At 38.0% G+C, this 24,998-nt stretch overlaps 1 protein-coding gene across 1 annotated transcript in view; it reads left to right on the top strand.

Moving 5' to 3' along the window:
- Positions 1-24,998, top strand: part of DGKI (diacylglycerol kinase iota) — a 569,495-nt gene that overhangs the window by 326,745 nt on the left and 217,752 nt on the right. Inside the window, 4 exon segments of the mRNA XM_036761364.1 lie at positions 7,328-7,383; positions 9,752-9,814; positions 14,032-14,105; positions 15,331-15,442. Of these exon segments, the coding sequence (XP_036617259.1) occupies positions 7,328-7,383; positions 9,752-9,814; positions 14,032-14,105; positions 15,331-15,442 (305 nt within the window).

A 24,998-nucleotide genomic window follows, 5' to 3' on the forward strand; every position in this document is an offset into this window, starting at 1 on the left:
GGATAAAAAGACTGGAGAGGATTGTGGAAGACCTGAGCATGTCTGAGGGCAGTGGGAAGGGAGGGATTGGAGGAATATAATCATTTATACTGGGGTTATGTGTAATGTGTACATGAGATAGAGGGGTCATTGGTAGACCAGAGTCATGGGTGAAGTGGGAGAGGAAAAGATAAAGGGTGTGTGTAGAAGGATTAACTTTATCAAAAAGTAGGGTATGTCTGTCTGAAGCCAGAGGGAAGGAGAGCATGAACAATAATAATTGAGAATGGAATTGTGGAACTTCCCATCAGGTGGCCTTAACCTTCTCAACAAAGTTGGAGGGCAAATATGGGTGTGGTTAGAAACTTGAAGAGACAGAAGATTTCAGAGTTACTCTGGGGATTGAGCTAGGGAGCAAACTTCAAAGAAATGAACTTGTAGTGACAGAAATCCAATTTAACTTCTATGAATTAACAAAGTACAAGGGCAAGGTTTCATTTATGCCTTTATGATCAATTCTATTAAATTGTCTATAATCAGTTACATAAATGGGCCTTCTATATTTGTTTGTAGATTATTAATTCTGCATTTTTGATGGAATTTGAATTTTTGGTATGAAAAGGTTGTTGGTCTGAGACAGGTAGACACTGTGTTATAGGTGATATGGAACTCCATTCACTGAGGCAAATCAGAATTTCTGTAGTTTAATAGATATATCTTAGACAGTTGCCTGAGTTTCAGAGATTAAGTGATTTGTCCATGGATGCCCAGCTGGCAAGTGTCAGGGGTAGGATTTGTATCCCAGTTCTACAAGATCATAGTGTGAGAAGGTACTGTAGGCATCATCGAGTCTAATCCCCTCATTTTACAGATAAGGAAACTGAGGCAGAGGAGTAAGGACTTGCCAAAGTTTACACAGTTAGTATCTGAGATGGAGTGTGAACCTAAGTCTTTGTGACTCCACCTCTAGTACTCTACCTTATTACTTCCTGTTGCCCTTCATGTACATAGGGGATATTCTGTTCCTTATGATATTCAAGTTGCTTATGAAATGTATTAAGTTATGTGTGTCACTGCGTGGTTCCAAGGTACAGTCTGTTTATTTTCCTTGCTCATCCTGTGGTACATTAGCTGCTTTGTGAATTTTGGCCAGCAGGCCTCCTTTGTCCTGATTTTTATAATATCACGATGTTGGCTGAAAGTGCTAACACTGAAGCACGCTGAGAAACAAAGCTCCAAAACGTCTGCAAGATTGAAGCAATACATATTTCATACATGTTTGAGGCTGAGAAGTCTGTGCTGCATAGGGTCTTAGTTAGGCATGCCCTAGAGCTCTGGAGTGTGGGGATGGGAATGCAGCAGGCAGAAATAAGCCATGTAACCTCCTCTCTTGATTGCCCAACACACTTTTGTCCCCTTTTCCTTGTTAGGGATCCAATTATAAAGGAATGGAGCAGCTACTTGAGGCGTAGCCCAAAAAAGGAGGGTCTGTTGCACCTGAGGCCCCCTCACCACATTCTGATAGCCAGTGAATATCCCTACCATTGGTGATGGGGGAATGCATGCAATATGTATATGCTATGTGAATGTGCATGTCTCAGTTACTCTCTGTACCTATCTCGCAGGGATCTGGCAGACCTATTCCTCATTTTATTTCTCTTTTTCCAGGTCTCACATCATTGAATAACTTTCCTGTTCCCCAGGTCCCATTTGGCTTTTGCTTTTGATTCTATATTGTGCCTGAGCCCAGGGGCTAACAGGTGATGCTGGACATCCCAGTTAAACTCAGATCAATAAGTCAGCAGCAGAATTCTTTGGGGGCTTCCTAGAACTGTGCATGCATTGAGCCCCTTCTCTAAACCCTAGATCAAGGAAGGGAGTCACCTATAATTATGTCAGCCATGTCTGAGGTCAAGGGCAGCTGGGTGGCTCAGTGGATAGGGCCTGGGCCTAGAGTGAGGAAGACCTGAGTTCAAATGTGACCTTGTACACTTACTAGCTGTGTGACCCTGGGTGAATCACATAACCCTGTTTGCTTCAGTTTCCTTATCCATAAAATGAGCTGGGGAAGGAAATGGCAAACCATTCCAGTGTCTTTGCCAAGAAAAGCCCAAATGGGGTTGTAAAGAATCAGACATGACTGAACAACAACAACAACATATCTGAGTTCTCTTCAAATACTCCTCCTCATCAGGTTTTTTCATTTCACTGAAATGTCATCCAGGCTGGGGATGACTTTTTGCCAGAAGCTTTCATTTTCCAAATGCAGCTTTCATTTATTTCTTCTTGTTGTTTAAATTCTCCCCCATCCCCCATGGATTTCTTGGAACCAAGTGAAGTTGTGTCAGCAAGCTTTTATTAAAAACTTGCTTTGTGCCATCACTTTGTTAACCACGGAGGATACAAAGAAAAACAAAACAGCCCCTGCCTTCAAGGAGCTACTTTCTAATGGGATTGGGGGGGATACAACATGTAAAAGCTAGGTACATACAAGAAGTGTCCAGAGGGTAGGAAGGTACTAGCAGCTGGAGGAATTAGGAGAGACTTCTTGTCGAAGGGGAGATTTGAGTGAGCCAGGCAAACTAAGAGCGAGAGATGAAGGGGGAGACCACTACAGGCATAGGGGGCAGTTAATGGAAAGGCAGGGACATGAGAAATGGAATGTCATGTTCGAGCCACAGCAGATAGGCCAGTGTTTCTATATTAAAGGGTGGATGGAGGGGAATAAAGCTGATCCTAGAATTAACAGGGAGCCATTGATGTTTATTGAGTAATTGGGAAGAGAAGGGTGGGGCATTGTAAGACCTGAGCTTTAGGAAAATCACTTTGGTAGATGAGTGGAGGATGGATTGGAGTGAGAAGAGACTTGTGGGAGGGAGAACAAGTAGAAGGATGTTTCATTAATTCAGGTAAGAGGGGATGAGGGACTGAATTAGAACAGACATATCAAACAAGGTGGGCAATATCTCCCTAATGTGGTAGAACCAGATTAAAACCTAATTTAAAAACTATGAACAACACAAAATAAAAATACAGTATAACATAGAAAATGTTCAGATGTGGTTTTCTATGTCAATTTGCAGCCCATATGGATCTTCATGTGTGGTTTAACGGCCCCTATTTCTAGTTGAGTTTGACACCACTAAAGTCATAGCAATGTGAATGGAGAGAATAAGACATATAAGAGACATTGGAAAATTTTGACAGCTGATTGGAGATGTGGGGTGAGTGAGAGGGAGGAGTCAAGGAAAATACTGAGCCTAGGGCACTGGGAGGGTGGTGGTATCCTTGACAGAAATAGTCGAGTTCAGAAGAGTTAAGGATTAGGGTGTGGGAATGAGGGAGTTGGTGGGGGACAAGTCCTATTTTAGACACTATGACTTTAAGCTGCCTGGGGAGCATCCAGTTTGAGGTATCCAAAGGCAGTTGGTGATGAGGAACTAGAGGAAAATTGTTCTTTTTGGAAAATGTATGATCTTTTCAGGGTCCTTTTTAGCAGCCTCAGTAACAATGTAAAAGCTTTCTCAGTCTACAGAGCACAAGGAATTGCATACTTCTATGTCCTGTTAATAATATGAATAATGGCAATGGGCATTAATAGCCTAAATAAATTCATTTATAGTGTTATGGCTTCTTTGTATGATTCTCACCTTTCCCAAGCCTGGGACTAATTTTTTTCAACCTCTGGACTCTGATTGTTTTCATGACTATCCTAGAATACAATTTAAGAATTAACTTTAGTATTAGAACCATTCTATTTGGGGAGTTTGTCTTTAAACAGTGACCAAATAATTCCTTGGTTGGTGAGACTGTCAGGTACATGATATAATACCTCTGCATATTTATGTTTATGACACCTGCCAATTTAGGCTTCTGTATAGGGTTTATAAGCACATGTTTTGCTTCTTTTTAAAATCTATTATTTAAATTATTTAGCATTTATTTTCTCCCCTTATCATCCTCCCCTACAACTAGAAAAAGAAAATCTTTGTAACAAATAAGCATTGTCAAGATAAGCAGATTGCCACACTGGCTATGTCCAAAAATGTGTGTTTCATTCTGCATATTTAGTTTATCATCTCTTTGTTAGGCTGTGAGGAGCAGGCATCAACATCAGTTGTCTTGAATAATTGCATTGATAAGAGTTCTTTAATCTTTCTGAGTTATTCATTTTTTATTTATGGTGGCTCTTTGTGGTGGTAAAGAATTAGAAACTAAGGGAGACAGATTGTCAATCCTTTGCTTCTTGCCATGTTCCTGGAGTGGGCCATATGAGGGGACTACACTTAGGCTTTCTGTGATTCAGTGCAAAATGTAGCGAAAAATCCAGGTCTTAGGCACTTATGCATGTGACCCTGGGCAAACCTCTTATCCTCAGATTTCTCATCTATATAATGGACCTTATAGTAGGTGAGCCACTTACCTTGAATGGTAGTTGTTGTAAGGATCATAGAGCATCTTCCTACATGTTGTCTACATGTTGTGAGCTGTAAAACGTTTTGTAAAACCTGTAAATCTGTAAAATATGTAAAAATCTGTAAATCTGTAAAACATTTTGCAAACTGTAAAGCACTGCTGTATATAATTGTCAGTTGCTGTTGTTAAATGATGATGGTGGATGATGATGATGATGATGATGATGATGATGATGTAAGGGGAGAAGGCCAAATTCAGAGTCTAGTCTTTTTTTCTCCACTCTGTTCTAGAGAAGTGAAAGCTTCTCTTGGGACATTGGCTTTAATGCTGATAATGCTCAAGTAGCCCTTTCATTTCAGACAGGGTTGGATGGGCAGAAGAATAAAGAGGAAGATCAGGTCTATCCTTCCAGATGGATTTCACATAATTCATAGGACAAAAAACCCCCTCAGGATCATAGATTAGGAAGGGAACTTAGACACTGGACCTTAGAGTTGAACCATTTTATAGTTTATGAACTGGGGACCAGAAAGTTTTAATGACTTAGATCACCCAGGTATTAAGTGGCTCATATATTCCATATTCTAGCCAGACCGACTTATTGCTGTTCCCTAAATATGGTGTTCCAACATCTGTCTCCTGTCCTTGTATAGGCTGTGTCCCTGATGCATGGAAGGCTCTTCCTCTTCTTCTATAGCTTTTGGAATTCTGCAGTTCCCATCTCTTACAAAAAACCTTTCCCGATTTACGTAAATGTCCCCAAGATTCCTTTGCATTTAAATAATTATTATGATTATTATGAATTATTATTATTTGTATTTACTTGACTGGGAACACATCATTTCCCCCTAATAAAATATAAGCTCCTTGAGGGCAGGCATTGTTTTATTTTTGACTTTGTGTCCTCAGGGTCTAGCATAGTACCTGAGCCATAGTAAGGACTTAATAAATTCTGGCTGAATTTTTTTAATTTAATTGAAATGGACAATAGACATGGAATGGACAGTATCTCATGTATGAGTGCATACCTCATTAATATAGACCAATTGGAAAGGCCATTGTGACTTAAGGAATACACATACATAAACACACATATACATATATAATATGTATTTTAAATTTCAAGTATGTATAGTAACACATTACCAAGTTAAATTCCTGCTAGACCCTTATTAAGTGAACAAATGAAGACTATTTATTATTCATATTTGAATTTGTATATATAAATGGTTACTGTTATATACTCAAAGTTTGTTCTCTTGAGTATGTTAAACATTCCCCCTGCAACCTTCTTTACATTATTAATTTGCTCAGGGGACCCTTTTTTCCTGAACAGTACAAAATTTAACTTCAGCCCATTCACATTGAATTATCACACATTTTGAAACAGTGCAACCTGAAATTATAGCATTCTCTTGTGCCTGAAAGTAGCTATTAGGTCAGGGTATCAGAGACATTGAGATTCAAGCCTTGCATCGTTTGGCCCCAGGCAGATGTGATTATTTTTATTTCCACCAGTTATTGGAGAAGTAATATGCTTAACCTGGGATGGAGTTTTTTTTTAAAAAAAGTTGTCATCCCTGGCCTTTCTATGACTCCTTATTTTATCAGAGGTTACCTGGCTCCATGTCTTCCTCTGTGGAAAGGACAAATAATGGAGATCATTCAGCGGTAACTGTAAACTGCACTATAAATGCCAGATAATGCTCCCTCTGACAATTTGGCGTCCTTTGTCAGTTTCCAGGTCATGGGATAGTATTTCTATCCTAATGGTTTTGAATAGATATTGCCAGGAAGATTTCCTGTAGTTGAGTCCCTGCCAAGACCTAGTGAACTGACACCTGGGTGTTTCTCTTCATTTATCTGCCATTAAGAGGAAATAAACAATTCAGAATAGCAACAAGCCCCGATTGTATTCAGCCAGTCAGATTACTAATGGGAACTGATCTGGAGAAAAGACCTAGCTCTCAGATTGGATTAGGGAGAGTGTGAGCCAAAATAGGGAGAGACAAACAGCTGGTAGATGCTTCTTTGGGAATGTCTTAGAGTTTTAGTTACTGGGAGCAAGCTCTGTAACATTTCATTTAGCCGTTTTATGATGATCTCAGTTCATGGGAACGTTCCTTGTGCCTGATACTGGCTTCGTCTCTTTCTGGTGCTCCTAACAGAGAATATGAGAGAGTCTTAAAGCTCAGAGCATGTTGGGGTGACAGGTATTCTTTCTTAAATCCTGCAAACTCATAGAATGTGATCAACATTTTCCCCTTAAAAGTAAATACTATCAGTGCCTTTTGTTTTCCAGTCATTTTGAAATCTCTCCACTTCTAGCATTTCTTACAATAAAGAAAAATCAGTTAAATAAGCAAACAAAAAAACCTGATATAATGACATTATTTGACAGTGTATGCCACACTCTACCCCTGTGGTCCCCACCTCTATGCCAAGAAGAGATAGTTATATTTCATTATTTCTTCCCTATGGCCAAGATTAGACTGAAACTTTTCCAGTAGTACTTTAACTATACTATAAACCCAGAGATCTGTTTATCAGACCATCTGCCTTAGATGTGTGCACTAAACCAAAGACTGCTACAAATTCTGTCACAAGCAAGGGAGCAGATGGTCCATTACAAATTCCTCATTATTGTCTTGCCTGGTGTTTGTCACTTTTCATTCTATTTGGAGGATGTATCCACAGCATAGGGAGAACATCCCTAGGAGCAGTTCGTATTTCTCCATCCCCTCTCTGCCACCCCTTCTCCCCTTATTTCTTCCCTGGTTTGCTAACTACCAGAATGCCTAGGTTGAATACCCAGCTGGCTTCCTGCCTAAGGGAAAGATGACAGTAAAACTCCTGGAGTTACAAGCAGTGCTCCTTGGGTAGCAGTCTTTAACAAGACTATTATAACAATCTTGCTTTTCCTTCTTTACAGAAGCAAATCCGGAGAAATTCAACAGTCGCTTTAGAAATAAAATGTTTTACGCAGGGGTGAGTATGGGCCTTTCTTCTTCTTATATTAGTTTCCCATTTAAAGTTATTTTAGCTTCAGTAACAAAATGCTTCTCACTCCATGGAGGAAGTTCTATTCCTGTGGTTGATCAAACATATTGGAGAGGAGGAGTGATAAAGGAGAAGGCCATCACTAGGAGATAGAGGACACTGAGTTCAAAGATTTAAGGATTCAATACAGTTATGTAAATTAGAGATCCCATAGCTTGGCTGGGAAAAAATCACTGCCATTATTAAGGTATGCACACACACACACACACACACACGCACATACATACATGCAACATAAACCTACCTACAACCCAAAGATACATATATATGCTTCAGTACTTTAGGGATTCTTGATTTTGTTGGTGAGTAATTACTTCTACAACTTTTGATCATTTGCTGGTGAACTCTTTAGAATGATCCTCTTCAAATGTAGCTATGTTGGTTCTAGACAATGAACATACAGTGTTTTTCAAACATTTATCTTTATTGCTGTCTTTTGTTTTTATATTACCTATATTTCCTGATGTATCCCATCCTCCTCTCCTCCCAGAGAACCACCATTTACAACAATGAAAACAAAGTTCAACACAGCTAACCAACATATCAGAAATGTTTGATGTTATAGCCAATGTGTCACATCTATAGTTCTCCACCTCTGCAAAGGAGTGGAAGGAAATGCTTTCTTGTACCTTTTCACTGGGCATGCAGAGTGCTAGATTTGGAGTCATGAAGACCTGAGTTTGAATTCTGCCTCAGACATTTACTAGCTGTGTGACCCTGAACAAGTCATTTAACTTCCCTCAACCTCAGTTTCCTAAACTGTAAAATGGGGATAATAGAACTTCCTTCTTAGGGCTGTCATAAGGACCAAATTAAATGAGATTCAAATCCTGCCTCTGATGTTTATTGATCTGTGACCATGGGAAAAATCATTTATACTCTCAGTTTCCTTTTCCACAAGATGAGGATGATAATAGCATCGAAAAGCCTAAGTGCTATCCAAATGTCGGCTGTTATCCTTATTCTTGGTTCCCCCTGCCCTGAAATGCTAGAATAATAAGAGCAAAGCCTCAGTATATGGACAATGTCTCCAATAACAGCAGACACTTAGATCCACACTGACTGCATCTGCTATGAAAAAGCACCGGCAAGCACACTGCAGGATGAAAGGGTGTTGAGGGTGCTGTCTGTGCTGGTAAAGGTGGTCTCAACAAGAAATCTGAGTTCTTCAGAATATCAAAATGCATCTTTTTGGTCCGAGAATAAAGGGCTGGGGAATACATCTCAGCTAGGTAGGCGGAGACAGGGCTAGTCCTGTTTGTTGTTTTCTTCCCCACTTTTTCCTTCCTTTTAAGTTTTAAAGCCTTTGAAAGTCTGATGTTGGCTTTGGAATAGCTTCAGAGAAGAGAGGAGATTTGAGGAGGGATCTGAGAGACAGAATGGGTAGTGTGAAGCAGTAGATGAGGACATGGCTGGGAGGGGAGGAGGGAGGTTTAAGGAAAGGCTGAACTAATATAATCTGCTGTTAGCTCAGGGATCTGTCCACAGGGTTTCTGAATAAAATGTTCTTGGGGTGGATTAACTGATTAGTGAGTCTTATGTGCTGAAATGGGGAAATCACAGTTGAGTCAAGAATAAATGGGATCTTCAGAGTCTTATATGAAGTTATATGTGTGCTTAAAGATTCCTGGGTCCCTCCCCCTAAGAGATATAGTGAAGGCATTTCTGAGGGGGAAGGGAGATGGAAGGGAGAAGGGAAAAACTCCAGAATTATATTTTGGGGAGCCTGGGACGTAAACTTACATCATTAGATAGAAAAACTGGGGCCTGAGTAATAGTGACAAAATCGATATTATTTTCCTAACAGCAGAGAGGTGAGAAGGCCAGAGAGCAAAAAAAAAAAGACTATGTAAGTGAATTTTAGAGTAAGTCCTTGAAATTTGCAAAATATGGAGGTTTATTCACTTCCTTCATTTAGATGTTGTTAGTCCTAATAAGAGGAAAACTTGGTAACTTGACCCTAGCTAGTGCCATTCATGTGTATTGTTTATAGTCCCAAAGAGAAATGTACCCACTTAAAACTAATAAGCAACTTTGTGCAGGTGTTACAGAAGATGATTTCATATTTAGTGAATACCACAAGAAATGTGAGATGAATATTAAATCATGGAGCTGGAGGTGGTGTTAGTGATTTACTTAGTGACACACAGACACAGATATTTAATTCATATATAATATATGTGTATGTATATATATATACATGTATATACATGTATATGTATATGCGTGTGTGTGTATATATATGTATACATACACACATTTTTTTTCTTTTCACTTTTCTTTCTTTGTGGTACAGGCAGCCTTTTCTGACTTCCTGCAGAGAAGCTCCAGGGATTTATCCAAACATGTCAAGGTTGTGGTAAGTACAGAAGATGGGGAACAGTCCCTTCTGACTCTAAGGGTGGGTGCATCTCATTAAGTGAAATATTAATTCCACCCATGTGTGTAGAATTGGACTCTCAGAATACTAGTGCTAGAAGGGAATCGACAAGCCAATCTTGTACACTCCATGGTGTTACAGATACAGATAATAGCTTACTATGTGCCAGATACTATGCTAAGCTCTTTACAATTATTCTCATTGGAGCCTTACAACAACCCTTTGATTATCATCTCCATTTTACGGATAAGGAAACTGAGGCAAATAGGTGTTAAGTGACTTGCTCAAGGTTGCACAGCTAGTAAATATCTAAGGCTGGATTTGAACTCAGGTTGTACTGATTCCAAGCCCAGTACTCTATCCGCTATACCACCTGTCTGCCTAGGATCAGAAGCCTAGGATCAGAAAGGTGACTTAGGCGGGTCACTTAAACTCTCAGGGCCACAATATCCTCATCTGTAAAATGAGGGGGTTGGACAAGATAATCACTGAGATGCCTTCTAGTACCAACATTCTGTGATTCTATGCAGCAACTTGTCTAAGGTTACATCCTGAGTTAATGATGAAGGTTTCACATCTGGTTATTTGATTAGGAACCTTCAATAGTGCCTTTTATGCAGCACCTTCATGATGACCAAGTGACCCAGGATGGTTTTCAAAGGTTATTATACCTATGAAATGCAAAGTCCAGTAGGTCTTCTCAAGTTGTAAAGACTTTAGGTATGAGTCTCAGAGTTTATCTGTGGGGAGGATTGTTGTCTGATGACCAGCTCAGAGAGGCCATTCACTGGCTTGTCAGCAGCATGGTGAACTTTTTCATTCATAGCATTGGAACATCTACAACTATAAGTGGTTGAGAGGGAGCACCTTCTATGATGAAACGACAGATCCTTGACTTTCTCAAGTAGCTTGTCACAGTTGTAGTTTTTATCATAATTCAAAGGAAAAAATAATCCACATAATAAACCATATGAAGCTTCTTTTATATAGCTTACAAAGGCAAAGTTCCATTTCCCAGAATGCTACCATCCCAAATAGAATGCACATGTATTTTCTCATGCTAAACCTCAACTTAATGATAATATGATAACATCCTACTGTATCCTGGCAAGCTACTTCTAAAGCTAGGCTTTTTTGCATCTTGCTTTCCTTGATCTAGGACATACATCTTTCCATGGTGTAATTTAAGATTCAGATTTGCTTGATTAACTATAGAATTTGTATTTTGGCTCTCTTCATATTACCCTTCCTCTTCTTTCATATTTAGAGAGTATTTTTGAAAGTTGTATTGCTACCTTTTGTACTTTATATCATAGCCACTAAGTAATGTACAATCGTCTCCCATAGGACACTTTTTAACAACAATGGTAACAAAATTAAGCAAAGCAAAGTGACAACACATAAAATATTTTGCACCCATAGCCTTCCACTTCAACATTGGAAGGAAGTGTTTCATCATCTCTTCTCTGGAGCCAATATTGGTCCCTGCATTTAATCAGAGTTCAGATGACTCTGTGTGTGTGTGTGTGTGTGTGTGTTTTACATTTGCACAATTGTATTTCTTATGTATGTTGTTCTCTTGGCTCTTCTTTATTCCTCTTTAGTTCATACAATCTTCTCACGTTTGTCTGAATTCCTTGCGTTCTTAATTTCTTATAGACCAATAATGTTCCATTGACAATAAGTGTTATTCATCTTTTTGTCCCATTCAGATCCTAACAGACTCTCAAAACTTATATTTTTTTTGCATTTAGATAAATTTAAAAATTGCCACATTCCTTTTCTGCCTTTCTCTATGTTTCTTTCTTTATCTCATTTACTGATTTATACACATATCCCAGAAACTAAGGATAAAATACTATTTCATTCGTTTTTAACAATTATAATCTAATAGGAAAACTAGAGACTAAGGAAAGATAATAACATAGATTTTATGTGGCTGATGTAGAGATTCCTTATATTAATGCATCTGTAATGTATTTGACTTTTGATGCAAGCTGGGAAGAGAAGCAAGAGGGAGGAAGGAAAGCTGCAAAGACAAATTAAAGTTTTTGATTAGTTAGCAGCAATCAGAGAAGGATGTTCTTATTAAAGGAGGTAAAAATCTAGTAGATGAAAAAAGATTTGCTGTCCCAAATTGGCCTAGTGTTGTAGAGCTCTAAATTTCTGTATGCATATGGGCAAGGAATTTTGACTCTAAATGAAGAAATGTGGAATGAATTACAAAGGACTAATCAAGGTCTGATGATAAAATTAAGGTTAGAGTTGACAGTAGCTAAATATTATCAAATTACTTTTTTATTTTGTGGTTTTTAAAAAGTTTGCCTTTTACACGTGGCATTTAATTATACTGTCATGTTTAAACATAGTATAGAGGTAGCATGTTGTTAGTGAACAGAGAGTTAGCCTTGGAGTCAAGAGGAATTGTATTCAAGTTGTACCTTTGACACATACTATCTTATTAACCATGGATAGGTCACTTAATATATCAGTACTTCTAGCAACTCTGTAAGACTATACATTACAGATAAGGAGGATGGGGAAGATAGTTGGGGTCCAATTGGCATTGTTTGGAAATATCTACTTAACATCACCCTTTCCCCTCTCCCTCAATCCTGTATCATGCTCTCAGTGAGAAGAGTGAACCGACATAGTGATTGCATGTGGGGCATACATCCATGGGGAAAATCTGTGTCAGGACACAGAGATGGATGGCTACATATTTAGTCAACATGTGGAAGGCTTCGTGGCTACTATTGCCTCTGATTCTGTAGAGTTGCTAGTGTCTTCTGGTGATCTCACAGAATTATTGTCTGCTGTGTTTGTTTCCTGCTGGGCATCACAGTTCTGCTTCTCCCTCTCAAGCACTGTGCTCTCTATTCTAACTGGTCTTCAGTTATTTTCATTGCCATCGTCCACTGGGGATGTTGTAGTTTGTAAGCCTCTCTTCTGCAGAGAAAGGCTACAGTTGTTTCAGCCAGCTTTTTCACCCTCATATGAGCCTCAGGTATAGTTTTCAGTTTAGGTGCCATTCTTGGGGCCACCTACTACCCTGGCCACTGTCTACTAAGGCATACTGAGGTTAGTAAATCTTACTCTGAAATTTGAGAACTATAGCTTTATCAGCCTGTGTTTATGAAGTACTAATCATCAGCCAGGCTGTACCAGAAGGTAGTAGAAGCCCAGACTAATGTTATGTCTTTTCTTTGAACTCCTTTCTTCTCTATTATCTCCTCTGACTTCTTCACTTCAAGTCTTTTCTGATATATGGTCAGAAACCCATTAAGTTTTTATCTCTCACCACATGTCCCTGATTGGGTAGAATATTCCAGGGACTCTACTTCTTCAGACAGAAAAGGAATTGAGTGAAACTGTGATGAGGAACGGTTTTCAAACTTCTGCCACCATGCTTCTTTGTTCTATGAAAATTGAAAGGATTGAGCTAGTTGGAGAAGACTTGAAGAGCTAATTACATTTGTGCCACTTGCCTCTAGCAACAGATTAAATCCTGTGTTGCTACATAAAGCTTCTCACTCTCTCAGATACAGTATGTTCATGATATATGCCTACTGTTTAAATTATGTAGCTATATGGATGCATCAGTAAGTCCTGTAGTAGCTTACCTTAACCACAAATTCAATTCTTTTGAATGGTAAAAACCTCTTGGAAACTGAATAGAAAAAGCAAAACATTAAATATGATCATAGTAAATATGAGAGCAACTAACTGTAGGGGTAGGTGATGTGAGGTATAAATAATGGAAAGAAACCTGATTTTGGAATCAGTCCAACGTGTAACACTTTATTATCTGAACTTCAGTTTTCCCATCAGTAAAACAGGGATTATAATAGTTGCCTTCCCAGTTTTATAGGATTGTTATAAGGAAAGCCCTTTTTAAACAGCAAAGAACTACATAAATTTGAGTTTTTTAAAATAACAATAATGATCTTTATGGTAACAATAACAACCACCACCAATGGTGATAATGTATTAGAAATTCTGGTTATTTTTGCCATTTAAAAATTAATATTTTCAATTTTAGTTCAGCTAGAACTGTAGCACTTATTCATTAGAATGGCTGGTATTCTTGTTCCTCAAGGACAGGGTCAGAAAGAAGGGAAGAGGGTAGCATATGTCTTCACCCTCAATATTTAGACTATTTCAAAGCTCTTTCTTTATTGTTTTGGTTGTTACAGTGTGATGGAACAGACCTCACCCCAAAGATTCAGGAGCTGAAGTTCCAATGTATAGTGTTTTTAAATATACCCAGGTCAGTATGTATGGTTTTTGTTTTGTTTTGTTTTCATGTCAGGAATCTTCCAGTTACAGACAAAAGGAATCATTTATTTCCATAGTTAAAAAGTCATTAGGCTTGACCATTTTGCTCCCATATTAGGTTTGTCTAGTGAAGTACACTCTGTATTATTTTCAAACAGGAGAAATCAGGGGACTCTAATATTTTATATTAGTTTAGTACCTAATAGTTTTTCAAAGCACATGGACATTATGTCACTTTAGTTTCAATAGTAACCCTTGGGGATAGCTGGGGCATGAGTTATCTTTTTTTTGCCAGATGCAATAATTGAAGTACAGAGAGGTTCAATTATCACCTTAAGATCATGCCATGTGTTTGTAGCAGAAACAATATGACAAGCCAAATCGCCTGGACTCTCAGTGCTTTTTTACTTCCCTGCTAGACACTGTTTTCTACCAAGTGTTCTCTACCATTCTTGGTAGAAATGTATGAAAAGGCAATGATACATTTATTTCATTTCCTAAAGTCCCAAATTAGCTTTAAATGCAATGTTCCCAAACAGCAACAACAAACAACATTTAAATAGAGCCCTCCCATCCATCACTAATTGCAAAATTAAAAAAAAATGTTTATTACAAATGGACTTCATTTTTGTCACTCTACTTCTAACCCCTGCAATAACAGAGCTGCTTGGATCAAAATCATAATGGTATCTTAAAACCTGTTTTATTGGTACCATGGAAAGAGGGCTGGGTTTGGAGTCAGTAAATGTGGCTTCAAATCCTGGTTTTACTTTTTACTACCTGTGTGACTTTGGGTACATTAATTAACCTTCCTGGGCCTTAATTACTCATTTGTAAGATGAGGAGATTGACTAGATGGCCACTAAGGTCCCTTCCAGTGCTAAATCTAAGGTCCTATATTGAAAGTTTACTTGACCAATTTTTATGCATGGTGATAGTTTGCTTGTCTGGCATAACTACTCCCTCCTGAAAATGAAAATTGTGAAAAATGTGTTCCTCTGGAACATGAGTTTGGGAGAATAAATTCCAGTAGTATATTCCAGTCTGATTGTTAAATATAAATTCGTGCTGAGAATATTCCCCCCACCCACTCCCAAACCCTCAGGGAATGAACACCAAGACCAGAGGAAGATGTTGCTCTTACTCTTTTTTTGGTTTGTTTCGATGGTGATATTTATTATGTCAAGTTTCCCATAATTTCCATTCTTACCCTGCAGGTACTGTGCAGGCACAATGCCTTGGGGAAATCCAGGAGATCACCTGGATTTTGAACCTCAGCGCCATGATGATGGCTATATTGAGGTCATTGGATTCACCATGGCTTCTTTGGTAAGTATTAAGACTACGTAATGGATATGGAATATAATTTTGTGTTTGAATTATAATATATCCATGTCAGAAAGCTTTTAGTATAATTTTATTTCTATTTAGATACCTAGTTAAGACTACCACTTACATTATTCAGTATGAAGTTTAGGAAATTGAAGGGGAAAAACCATATATCTTAGCTTGAAAAAAACCCCCCAACATTCTTTCATGAAATTTCCTAATCTAGGGAATCCTAATCTAAATTCATGCAAAAATTGAATGTTCCTCCTCCTCCCTGGCTGAATGTCATTTAAATTTTTTTTGAAGAGGGGAAGGCAGGGCAATTGGGGTTAAGTGACTTGCCCAAGGTCGCACAGCTAGTAAGTGTGTCAAGTGTCTGAGGCCGCATTTGAACTCAGGTCCTCCTGACTCCAGGGCTGGTGCTCTACTCACTGCACCACCTAGCTGCCCCGATGTCATTTAAATTTAACTATAGACTCATCACAATATTTTACATAAGGAAACTATTGGCATTTCACACTCTCATCCATTAAAGGGTACCCAAATGGCTTGAATGATTTAAGTAAAAAGTAGCTGGTTATTAACACTCACATTTCCTTGGGCATTAAGTTTTGGCACTCCCCATTTTTCTCTTTTTCCTGAAGAAAACAATATAGAAATTCTTATTCATTCAGGCCCCACTAATTTGGAATTCAAGTTAATTTCGAGAGAGGAGAAATTTATCTGAAGGGGCGAGATACTTGTTGTTAAAAAAATGGATTATTTAATCAACTTAAAATGTGTTTTCCAAAAAATCGGTCCCATATGATAGTACATAATTGCTGAAATGACCGTTAAAGCACTTCAGACCAGAATTCTACTTGATAATATTTTATTGGCCTTTCATTTCAGTTACTATACACACAAGTAATAAAATCAAATTTCATATTTAAAAAAACGACAATATCCAGCATCATAATACCTTGCTAATTCCATTGAGCTCTTCAGCTGAACACACAAAACATCTACCAAGTGCCTATTAAATATGAGAAACTGGGTATATAAAGACAAGAACAAAAGAACCCCTGCACTCATGGGGCTTACATTGTACTGAGAACATACAGCTTGTATCAAATGAAATAAATGCAAGGTATTTGGAGGAAGGAGAGAACACTAACAATGCAGGGCATGGGGAAAGACTGAGTTCAGGAGGTGGGACCTGCACAGAGAAAGGAGTACTTTCTAGGGTCGGGAACAACCTGTATGAAGACATGGTGATGGGAAATAGAGTTGTGAATCTGAGGAACAACCAGTAGGTCAGTTTGCATAGAATATAGTGTTTAAAAGGAGGTAAATGACTGAAACGACTCAATAACAACAAGAAGTATCAATTGAGTCTGGAAAGGAATACTAAAGCCAGATTTTGGAGGATCTTAAATGCTAGGCTAAGAAATTTACATTTTATCCTAAAGGGAATCGTTGGTCAGGAAATGACCGGAGCTAATTTTGGCAGCCATGTGGAAGAATGCATGGCAGAGTGCGAGATAAGAGGCTAAAAGCCTGCTAGGAACCTTTTTAAGTAGTAAAGGCAAGAAGTAAAGAGAACTTGAACACAGTGGAAGGGGACAGAAGAGAGAAATATTGTGAAGTTACAACTGACAATATTTGACAGTTGATTGAATATTGTGGAAGATGAAGAGAGAAGCATCAAGGATGATGATGGCACTGAGGCTTTGAATCTGGGTGCCTAGAAGGGTGATGCCCCATTTAGAAAATGGGCAGTTTGGAGGGGTGATGGGTTTAAGGGGAAGTTAATGAGTTCTCTTTTGGTCACGCTGAGTTTGAAATGATGATGGTATTTTTAGGTAGAAATGTACAGCACCGTATGGGACTGGAATTCACTTAAAAAACACTTTAGCACTAGTTTTGGAGTTTTGAGAGGGAACAGCATGGAGATGATAATGAGTAATGATTCAACAAAAGAGTTTCAAAAAGAGACAGAGAGAGTTCCAGGTTAAAGCAATGTAATAGAAGCTAGTGGAGGAGAGAGAATCTGCCATAGGGGATCTTACCCTTCTTTGTGTCATGGATACCACTGATATTCTGGTGAAGCTTCTCAGCCGCTTTTTAGAATAATATTTGTAAATGCTTAAAATAAAATACATAGAATTACAAAGGAAGCCAATTATGTAGAAATTCAGTGGTCAAAGTGTTTTTTTTTTTAAAAGTTCATGGACTGCAGGTTAAGAACCCCTGATCTGGGAGGAAGCAGTGACAATGTCAGAAACTGCAGAGGCATTAAATAGGGTGATGAAAAAAGAGGAAAAAGGTCACTGAATTTAGACTGTTGTTAATCTTAGAGAGAGTGGATTGGTGGACTCAGAAGCCTTCAGCAAATGAAAATGAATTTTTCTAGGAATTCTGCTGTGAAAATGGAAAGAGATATAGGACAATAAGTTAAGGGGATGATGAGGTCAAGCAAAGATTTTTTTAAAAAGAAGGTGGGTTATTTGGGAATGTTTGTCTTTTTAGTTCTGCCTCTTCTCCCCACCCCACACTGTTCCCAGTCTTATTGTTAGATAAAACGTTATGTTTTGGAGTTTATAATTATTCCAAGAATTTGTAAAACAAAAATATCACAGAGCAAGGAACTTATTGTTTCTCTTTCCCCCCCCCCCCCGCCCACTTCCTCTACCATTTCAACTACATCATAAGCTCATTTTGAGAGTAGAGACCAAATGTTTACTCCTCTTTTTGAGTTTTTGATATTTCGAACATGGCTGCTTTATGTACATGTGACATAGCTCAGAGCACTTTGGTACACTGTGGAGAGTGCTAAGTGCAGAGATGTGAGACCTGGATTCTAGTCCTGACTGTGTTATGTGACCATAGATCATCATTTAATTTCTTGGACACTCTCCCTTCTCACTGCCCAGTATTACCACTTGTCAAGTAAGAGGTTGGGAATCCAAAGACAAAGGATGAAACAATCCCTACTCTCAAGGGATAAATGCCCCTCTGAGGGCTATTTCTTATATTTCTCCTCTGTCATCACTAGTCAGAATGATTTCTTAGTGTCTTTCCAGCTCTAGGGATCTATAACTATGCGATTGTGCAATTCTAAGGTCCTCAGGCTTAACTTAGCTCTGAGATTCCTTTCTTCTCTTCAAGGTGACTTAGAGTAAAACTACTTCTGGTTGAAAGAGCGCTTAAGAATTAACAAAGTGTGAAATTCGTTTAGGGCAAGTACAGAGGAGTGTAAACAAGTTATCACAAAACAGGCCAGGAGACATGTATTCAGCACTGAATGTAGTGTTCTGCTTAGCAGCACAAGCACAATAATGGGATGGACCAGGAGAATAATGACATGTGGGAGTTTTGAACTCACCCTTTTATTAAAGTTAGCACTGACTTGACCCTTACTAGATTCTTGTGTCTATTCTGGGCTATATAAATGAAGAGGATGAGGAGACCTTGGAGAGAATCTTGATGAGAGAGAGAGAAAAAAGTGTGTACTAAAAAAAAACTAGTTTAGAAAAGTTTACTTCCTTATGAGATAGTTTAACAGGACTAGCCTTTGGGGGAAAGAAAAAAAATATATATATATATATATATATATATATATATATATATATATATATATATATACACACACACACACACGTATGTGTGTGTATATATCCATATATATGAAAAGTTTTACTTTTCTTAAAGGCAGAAAGGTGAATTGATAATAATTTTCATGAGAAAATGAACTTCTATTATAACATGAAACAATTAATTCCAACCTGTTGAAGGATTTATTTACAAAAAGGGGAGTTAAAATAGCTCTTTCAAAAGTTCTTGCGAAAAGGGGAGTAAACATTGACATAGGTAGCCTGGGAAAATTTGGAAATCTCCATACCCAACTATTGGAATATTGGCTCATTCTCCTCAGGAAACCGGCAAATTGACAAGATGAAATCTTGAGATTTTTACCAATCTTGTGTTTTTAGATATAACCTCAGTTTCTACTATCTTTAATGTGGGGAGGGGGAGGAGGAGAGGGATCATAATGCCTTCGAGGCACCTCATACATTCTAGGTGATATTGTTATTACTGCCTGAAACTTTTTTTCTTCTCTACTCTTAATTTCCTTCTTCAGAAGAGGAGATATATCAGTAGATATGAGTTGGTGAAGAGGAAATTCAAAGTTTAAATGATAGCAATCATTTTTTCCAACTTGCCTATTATGAATAATGAAATGCATACAAAATAGCCAGCATCTAATGCTCTGGTTTCAGCTCAAATTCTGATGACTCAGGATTTGCTTTCAAGCTTTAAAAACCTACCTCTAAAATAACAAAGTTAAAAATATGGCTTATGTTGTACAGTTAAGTATAACCTATCATGTGTAAGTATAATCTTTCATATTTCTATATACTCAGACCAGATGTGTGTCACATCCTATTAGTTATATAATGTCCTCATATTTTTCTGCCCTTCATCCAGGCTGAAAGAACCTTCCTAACCTCAATCCCTCCTTTCTCTGAGTTTCTTAAAAATTATTAGATGCTCTGGAAATTTCAAATGCTTTTTTGAGATGGCAACATTTTATTTTAAAACTTAAACATCTGTTGATAATATTTAAGCAGAGGAGTATACTAATACATGCTTTTGCTTTTAAAAATAGCTGCTGTACAATTTCCCTCTTTCCCCATCACTCCAAACATGCCTAGGAGTTTAATACCCTTCATAAATGAATTTATTTCACAGTAATTCAGTGTGAAAATGGAAAAGGCTTAGAATAAGTAAAAACAGTTTAAGGCTATGGATCTAGAATACCAAGGATTCTTTGTACTTTCCCTACTGACTAAAGCAAAGGACAAAGACCAGGACAATCCAGGATTGTTCCTTATGAGATAGTTTAACAGGACTAGTCTTTTAGGGAAAATATTCCTTTTCAGATAATTGCTTGCTATCCAGAATTTTCAAAGGAGACATCTTCAGTTTTGTTTTCTAATTGAAATGAATTCCTTATAAATTAAGATTCTCCTTCTTGAATGTTTATTCACCTGGTTAATTTTCTATTAAGCCCATAATTAGATAACCAGACCCCAAGATCTGCATTTCTTCTTGCCAGAATTCACTTCTCTGATGCCCGTTGCTATAGCCAAGAGGTCTCTTTCTTTGGTGATATGGTTTAAAACTTTTTTTAGACAGATAGCTCAGTGTGAGCCTAAGGATTTCATTTCTTGCCACTTCTCCCTCCCCACCCTTCTGCTGCTATTCCCCAGCAACAAAGTAAAAGGTTTTTCCTTCTGTTTTATGAAAATTTTAAGGAAAATGCTCACTTTTGGGGCTATTCGAAATTCTAATGTGTGACTTAGGTCTTTATGTATTTGTGAATTAGTTTTAAAAGAAAGGCTGTAAAATGGGAAAAGAATGAAATTGAAGACATCATGGGACTGAAATTTTCCACTCGCGGAAGATAAGCCGTTTAGATGTAAGCCTCCTCAGCAGTAGTAATTATGCTAATGTACAATAGCTGTTTCATGGTTATATGTCCTGGAAGAGTTAGCCCAGTTTTCTTAAATACAATAGAAAAAAATGTCAAATGCTTATACATTGGAAGGTAGAGGGGCAGGAAAGTGGGTCAGAAAGCACTTTCTGGTACTTCTGCATGCCTGTCCCACATGGGGGTCTTATACATTTCCTTTCCCCTCACTCCCCACAACATTTTCCTGGAGGTATTATAGTGGCCCCTAAACCCACTTTGACATTCTTCTGTTTAACTCTCCATTAATTGCAGGCTCATAAAGTCAGGATTTAAAATTGCAGTTGACCTTAGACATCATTTAGTAGTCTCTTCATGTTTTTGTATATATATATATATGAGAAACCTAAGGCCTAAACATGTTAAATAACTTGCCCAAGGCCACAGAAGTGGTAAGTAGCAGAGTCAGGATTTGAATTCTGGTCCTCTAATTCCAAATGGGCTATATGAGGAAGGAGAAAACGTGCTAAAGATGAACCAGGAAATGTACTGGCTGGGCAAGCCTAAATACAGAGGAAATCTTTATCAATCAATCAGTCAGTCAGCTAGCATTTATTAGGCAGCTATCATGTGCCAAGCACTGGGCTAAGTACTGGGGATATAAAGAAAAAAAGCAGGCCCTGCTCACAGGGAGCTGAAAGTCTAATGGGAGAAGACAACATGCCAACAACCATGAGCAAGCAGGATACGTACAGGATCAATTGGGGATCATCTCAGAGGGAAGACAGCAAGGTTAAGGAGGCCTGAGCTTCTTGCAGAGCATAAGATTTTACAGCTAAGACCTGGAGGAAGGTAGGGAAGCAAACAGGTGATGATGAAGAGGGAGAGGGTTCCCGGCGTGGGGGCAGATAGTGAAAATGCTCATAGTCAGGAGATGGAGGGTTGTGTGTGAGGAGTAGCAAGGAAGCCAGTGTCACTGGATCACAGGCAAAGTGGAGAGAAGTAAAATGTAAGTAAATGTACAGGAGAAAACAAAATTTTGAAAGCACCGAGAGGCCTTTCTTATAACATTTCTCAAGTAGTTAAACATGCCAAGGGAATGGGAAAAGAAATATCTATCTATCTATCTATCTATCTATCTATCTATCTATCTGTCTATCTATCATGTATCTAGCTATCATCTATCTATCATCCATCCATCTATCTATCATCTCTATCTATCATCCATCCATCTATCTATCATCTCTATCTATCATCCATCCATCCATCCATCTATATATCTATCTATCATCTATCTATCTATCCATCTTTCTATCCATCCATCTATCTATCTATCTATCTATCCATCTATCTACCTATCTGTTTCTTGGTTTAGACCTGTGATTCATTGGTGTGGGGAGAATTTTCTTTACCAGTGAAGATTAGGCAGCTAGCACAGTGAATAGAGTACTTGACTGGAAGTCAGGAATATATAAAACCAAATCCTGTCCCAGATATTTGACAGCTCTATGATTCTGGGCAAGTAACCTCTTTCAGCCTCCTTTTTTCCTTATTTATGAAATGGGATGATAATAGCATCTACCTGGCTGGGTGATTCTAAGGATCAGTTGAGAAAGAACATGTAAAGCACTTGGCAAACTACCATGCACTATATAAATGCTAACTATCAATATAATTATCAGCACCTAAATAGGAACTTAGAGGTTTAGAGAATTACCTCAGGGCACAGAGAGGTTTTAGTGACTTGCTCAGTATCACACATCCAGCATGTATCAGAGATGAGATTTGAACCGAGATCTTTCTCATTTCAAGGTAGCCTCTCTGTCCGTTTATATCATGCTGCTTTTGTGTGTAAAATATTACCCTTCCCCGCAAAGGCAACATTAAAGGACATCAATATCTACCCACTCAATGAACCTACTTTCTCATTTTTATAAAATCTCCATGAGAATGCTTTACACAAGTGGTTCTTTCAATATAATAATAACAACAATAATAAAACATTTATCTAGGGCTTCCTATGTGCCAAGCACTATATTAAGTGCTTTACAATTATTATCTCATTTGATCCTCACAGTAACCATGGGAGATAGGTGCTATAATCATCCCCAAATTACAGATGAGGAAAATGAGGCAAACAGAGGTCAATTGACTTGCCCAAGGTCACAAGCTAGTAAATGTCTCCTTTGGAATCTTATGTATTTCATTTTATATATTGAAAAACATTATTCTGAGGAGGGTTCCACAGGATTTATCTGATTTCCAAAGGGGTCCATGATACAAAAGGTTTAAGAACCTCTGGTCTACACACACAATGAGGGTGTCCTCGCTGAAAATAGAGAATAGAGAAGAGAATAGAATTTTTAAATTTTAAAACAGGCTTTCACAAAAAATTCTCTACTGCAGACCACATCTTGAGAGCTAAACAATTGACTGAAAGATGTAGAAATATAAAACATAAATTTGTAACACAGCCTCAAAGGCTTTTCTCTGACAAGAAGTCTATCTTATACATGTGTTAAGATAACACAAGATTTCTTGATAAATATAGCTTTAGAGGTAGTTATGCCTTTTGATTATCCATGTTAAGTGAAGCATAGAATTGGGAGATCCAGGCTTGCATAGCCAAAGGTTTTGGTTATTGTTATGGAACCAGGTCTATAACAGAGCCAAATGCAAGAGGGTTAGGGAAAAATGAAAGGAATTAAAAATACCTATTGTCCCATTGGAAGCACGGTGTTAGTAGGACAGCCTGTCAAATTAGTACATTAGTATAGAATATCCAGTTAGATAATGGATAGTGAGCTAGGCCTAGAATTGAATAGGAGGAAAAAAATAGGTTGGTTTACATATGGAACATTATGCAATCCTTTTAAGTTCCCAATCTGCTACCAGAATTTTTTTTTTAAAAAGCAAAACCAAATCATTTTAATATCAGTGTTCTTAGGCGATGCTTTGCGGTTGTGAATCTTGCAATAGCACAATTTCCAAAGAATCAGTTTGTGTGACTTAAAAAGTTAGTGGGCATGGACATAGTGTACATGCGTAGACTATATATGTTTTTCTAATAATCTTTTAAAGGATTTATTTGGTTTGGTCCAAACTTTGATTTGTCCAACAGCGAGAGATCCCATCCCTACTATAGTAGTGCACTTTAGTCTTAGAAATTTGTTTGGGATCCTGATTGAGAGGATAAGTGGCTTGCTCAGTATCACAGACTAATATGTATCAGAGGCAAGACTTGAAGCCAGGTCATCCTGACTCATCTCTAGCCCTCTGATAAGTAAAGGAAGTAACCTGATCTTGCAGTAATTACATAACAGAGAGCAACTCTCATGGAGTCCTCGGGGCACAGCCTGAGGATTAGACTGATGCCCACGAAATATGAAAATACCTAGAGGAAAGCCTCTAGTATGTTGGATAGACTCTTTATGAAAGGTCTTCTGAAAAAAAATATGGATAAGAATTACATAGGATAAAAGCTGTTTATGGGTAGGGTTTTACCACTATAGAGGAAACCCCACATTAATTCGATCATATACCTATTGAAAGATTAAGGTATATAAGACCATCATCCTTCTGAATTAAAACTAGCCCACCTTAAGGACAGAAGTAAAGGAATGGGGACTCTTTCCCCTCTGTTCCAAATTCCTCCCTCCAAGTATTGGTGTGTTTGACCCTCTTAAGAATCTTTACCTCCTTATAAAAATAAGGTAGGAATAGATGAAACATGTAGTTTCATAGAATCATAGATTATGAGGTTTGGAAGGCTCCTTATGGGTCATCTAGACCAATGCCTTGTCAAAGAATAAGTCCCCAAGGAGTGATGCCTTTGCTTGAATACTTCCATTGATAGGGAATTTACTCTCCGTTGAGGCAGTGCGTTTCTTTTTTATTTTTTTAAAAGAAAACCCTAATTGTTAGGAACTTCTTTCCACTCAGAAATTCTGTGCCTCTCCTGCCTCTTGGTCCTTTATTTTTCCTTTTGGGACAAAAGAGAAAAAAGTCTAATTCTTTTTCCACATGCTTACCTTCAAATATTTGAAAACAGGTAGATTTTCTCTTCTCTAAGCTAAATATCCCCAGTTCCTTTGACTGGTC

This window comes from Trichosurus vulpecula, chromosome 5 (genome assembly GCF_011100635.1).
Source record: "Trichosurus vulpecula isolate mTriVul1 chromosome 5, mTriVul1.pri, whole genome shotgun sequence".
Lineage (NCBI taxonomy): Eukaryota > Metazoa > Chordata > Mammalia > Diprotodontia > Phalangeridae > Trichosurus > Trichosurus vulpecula.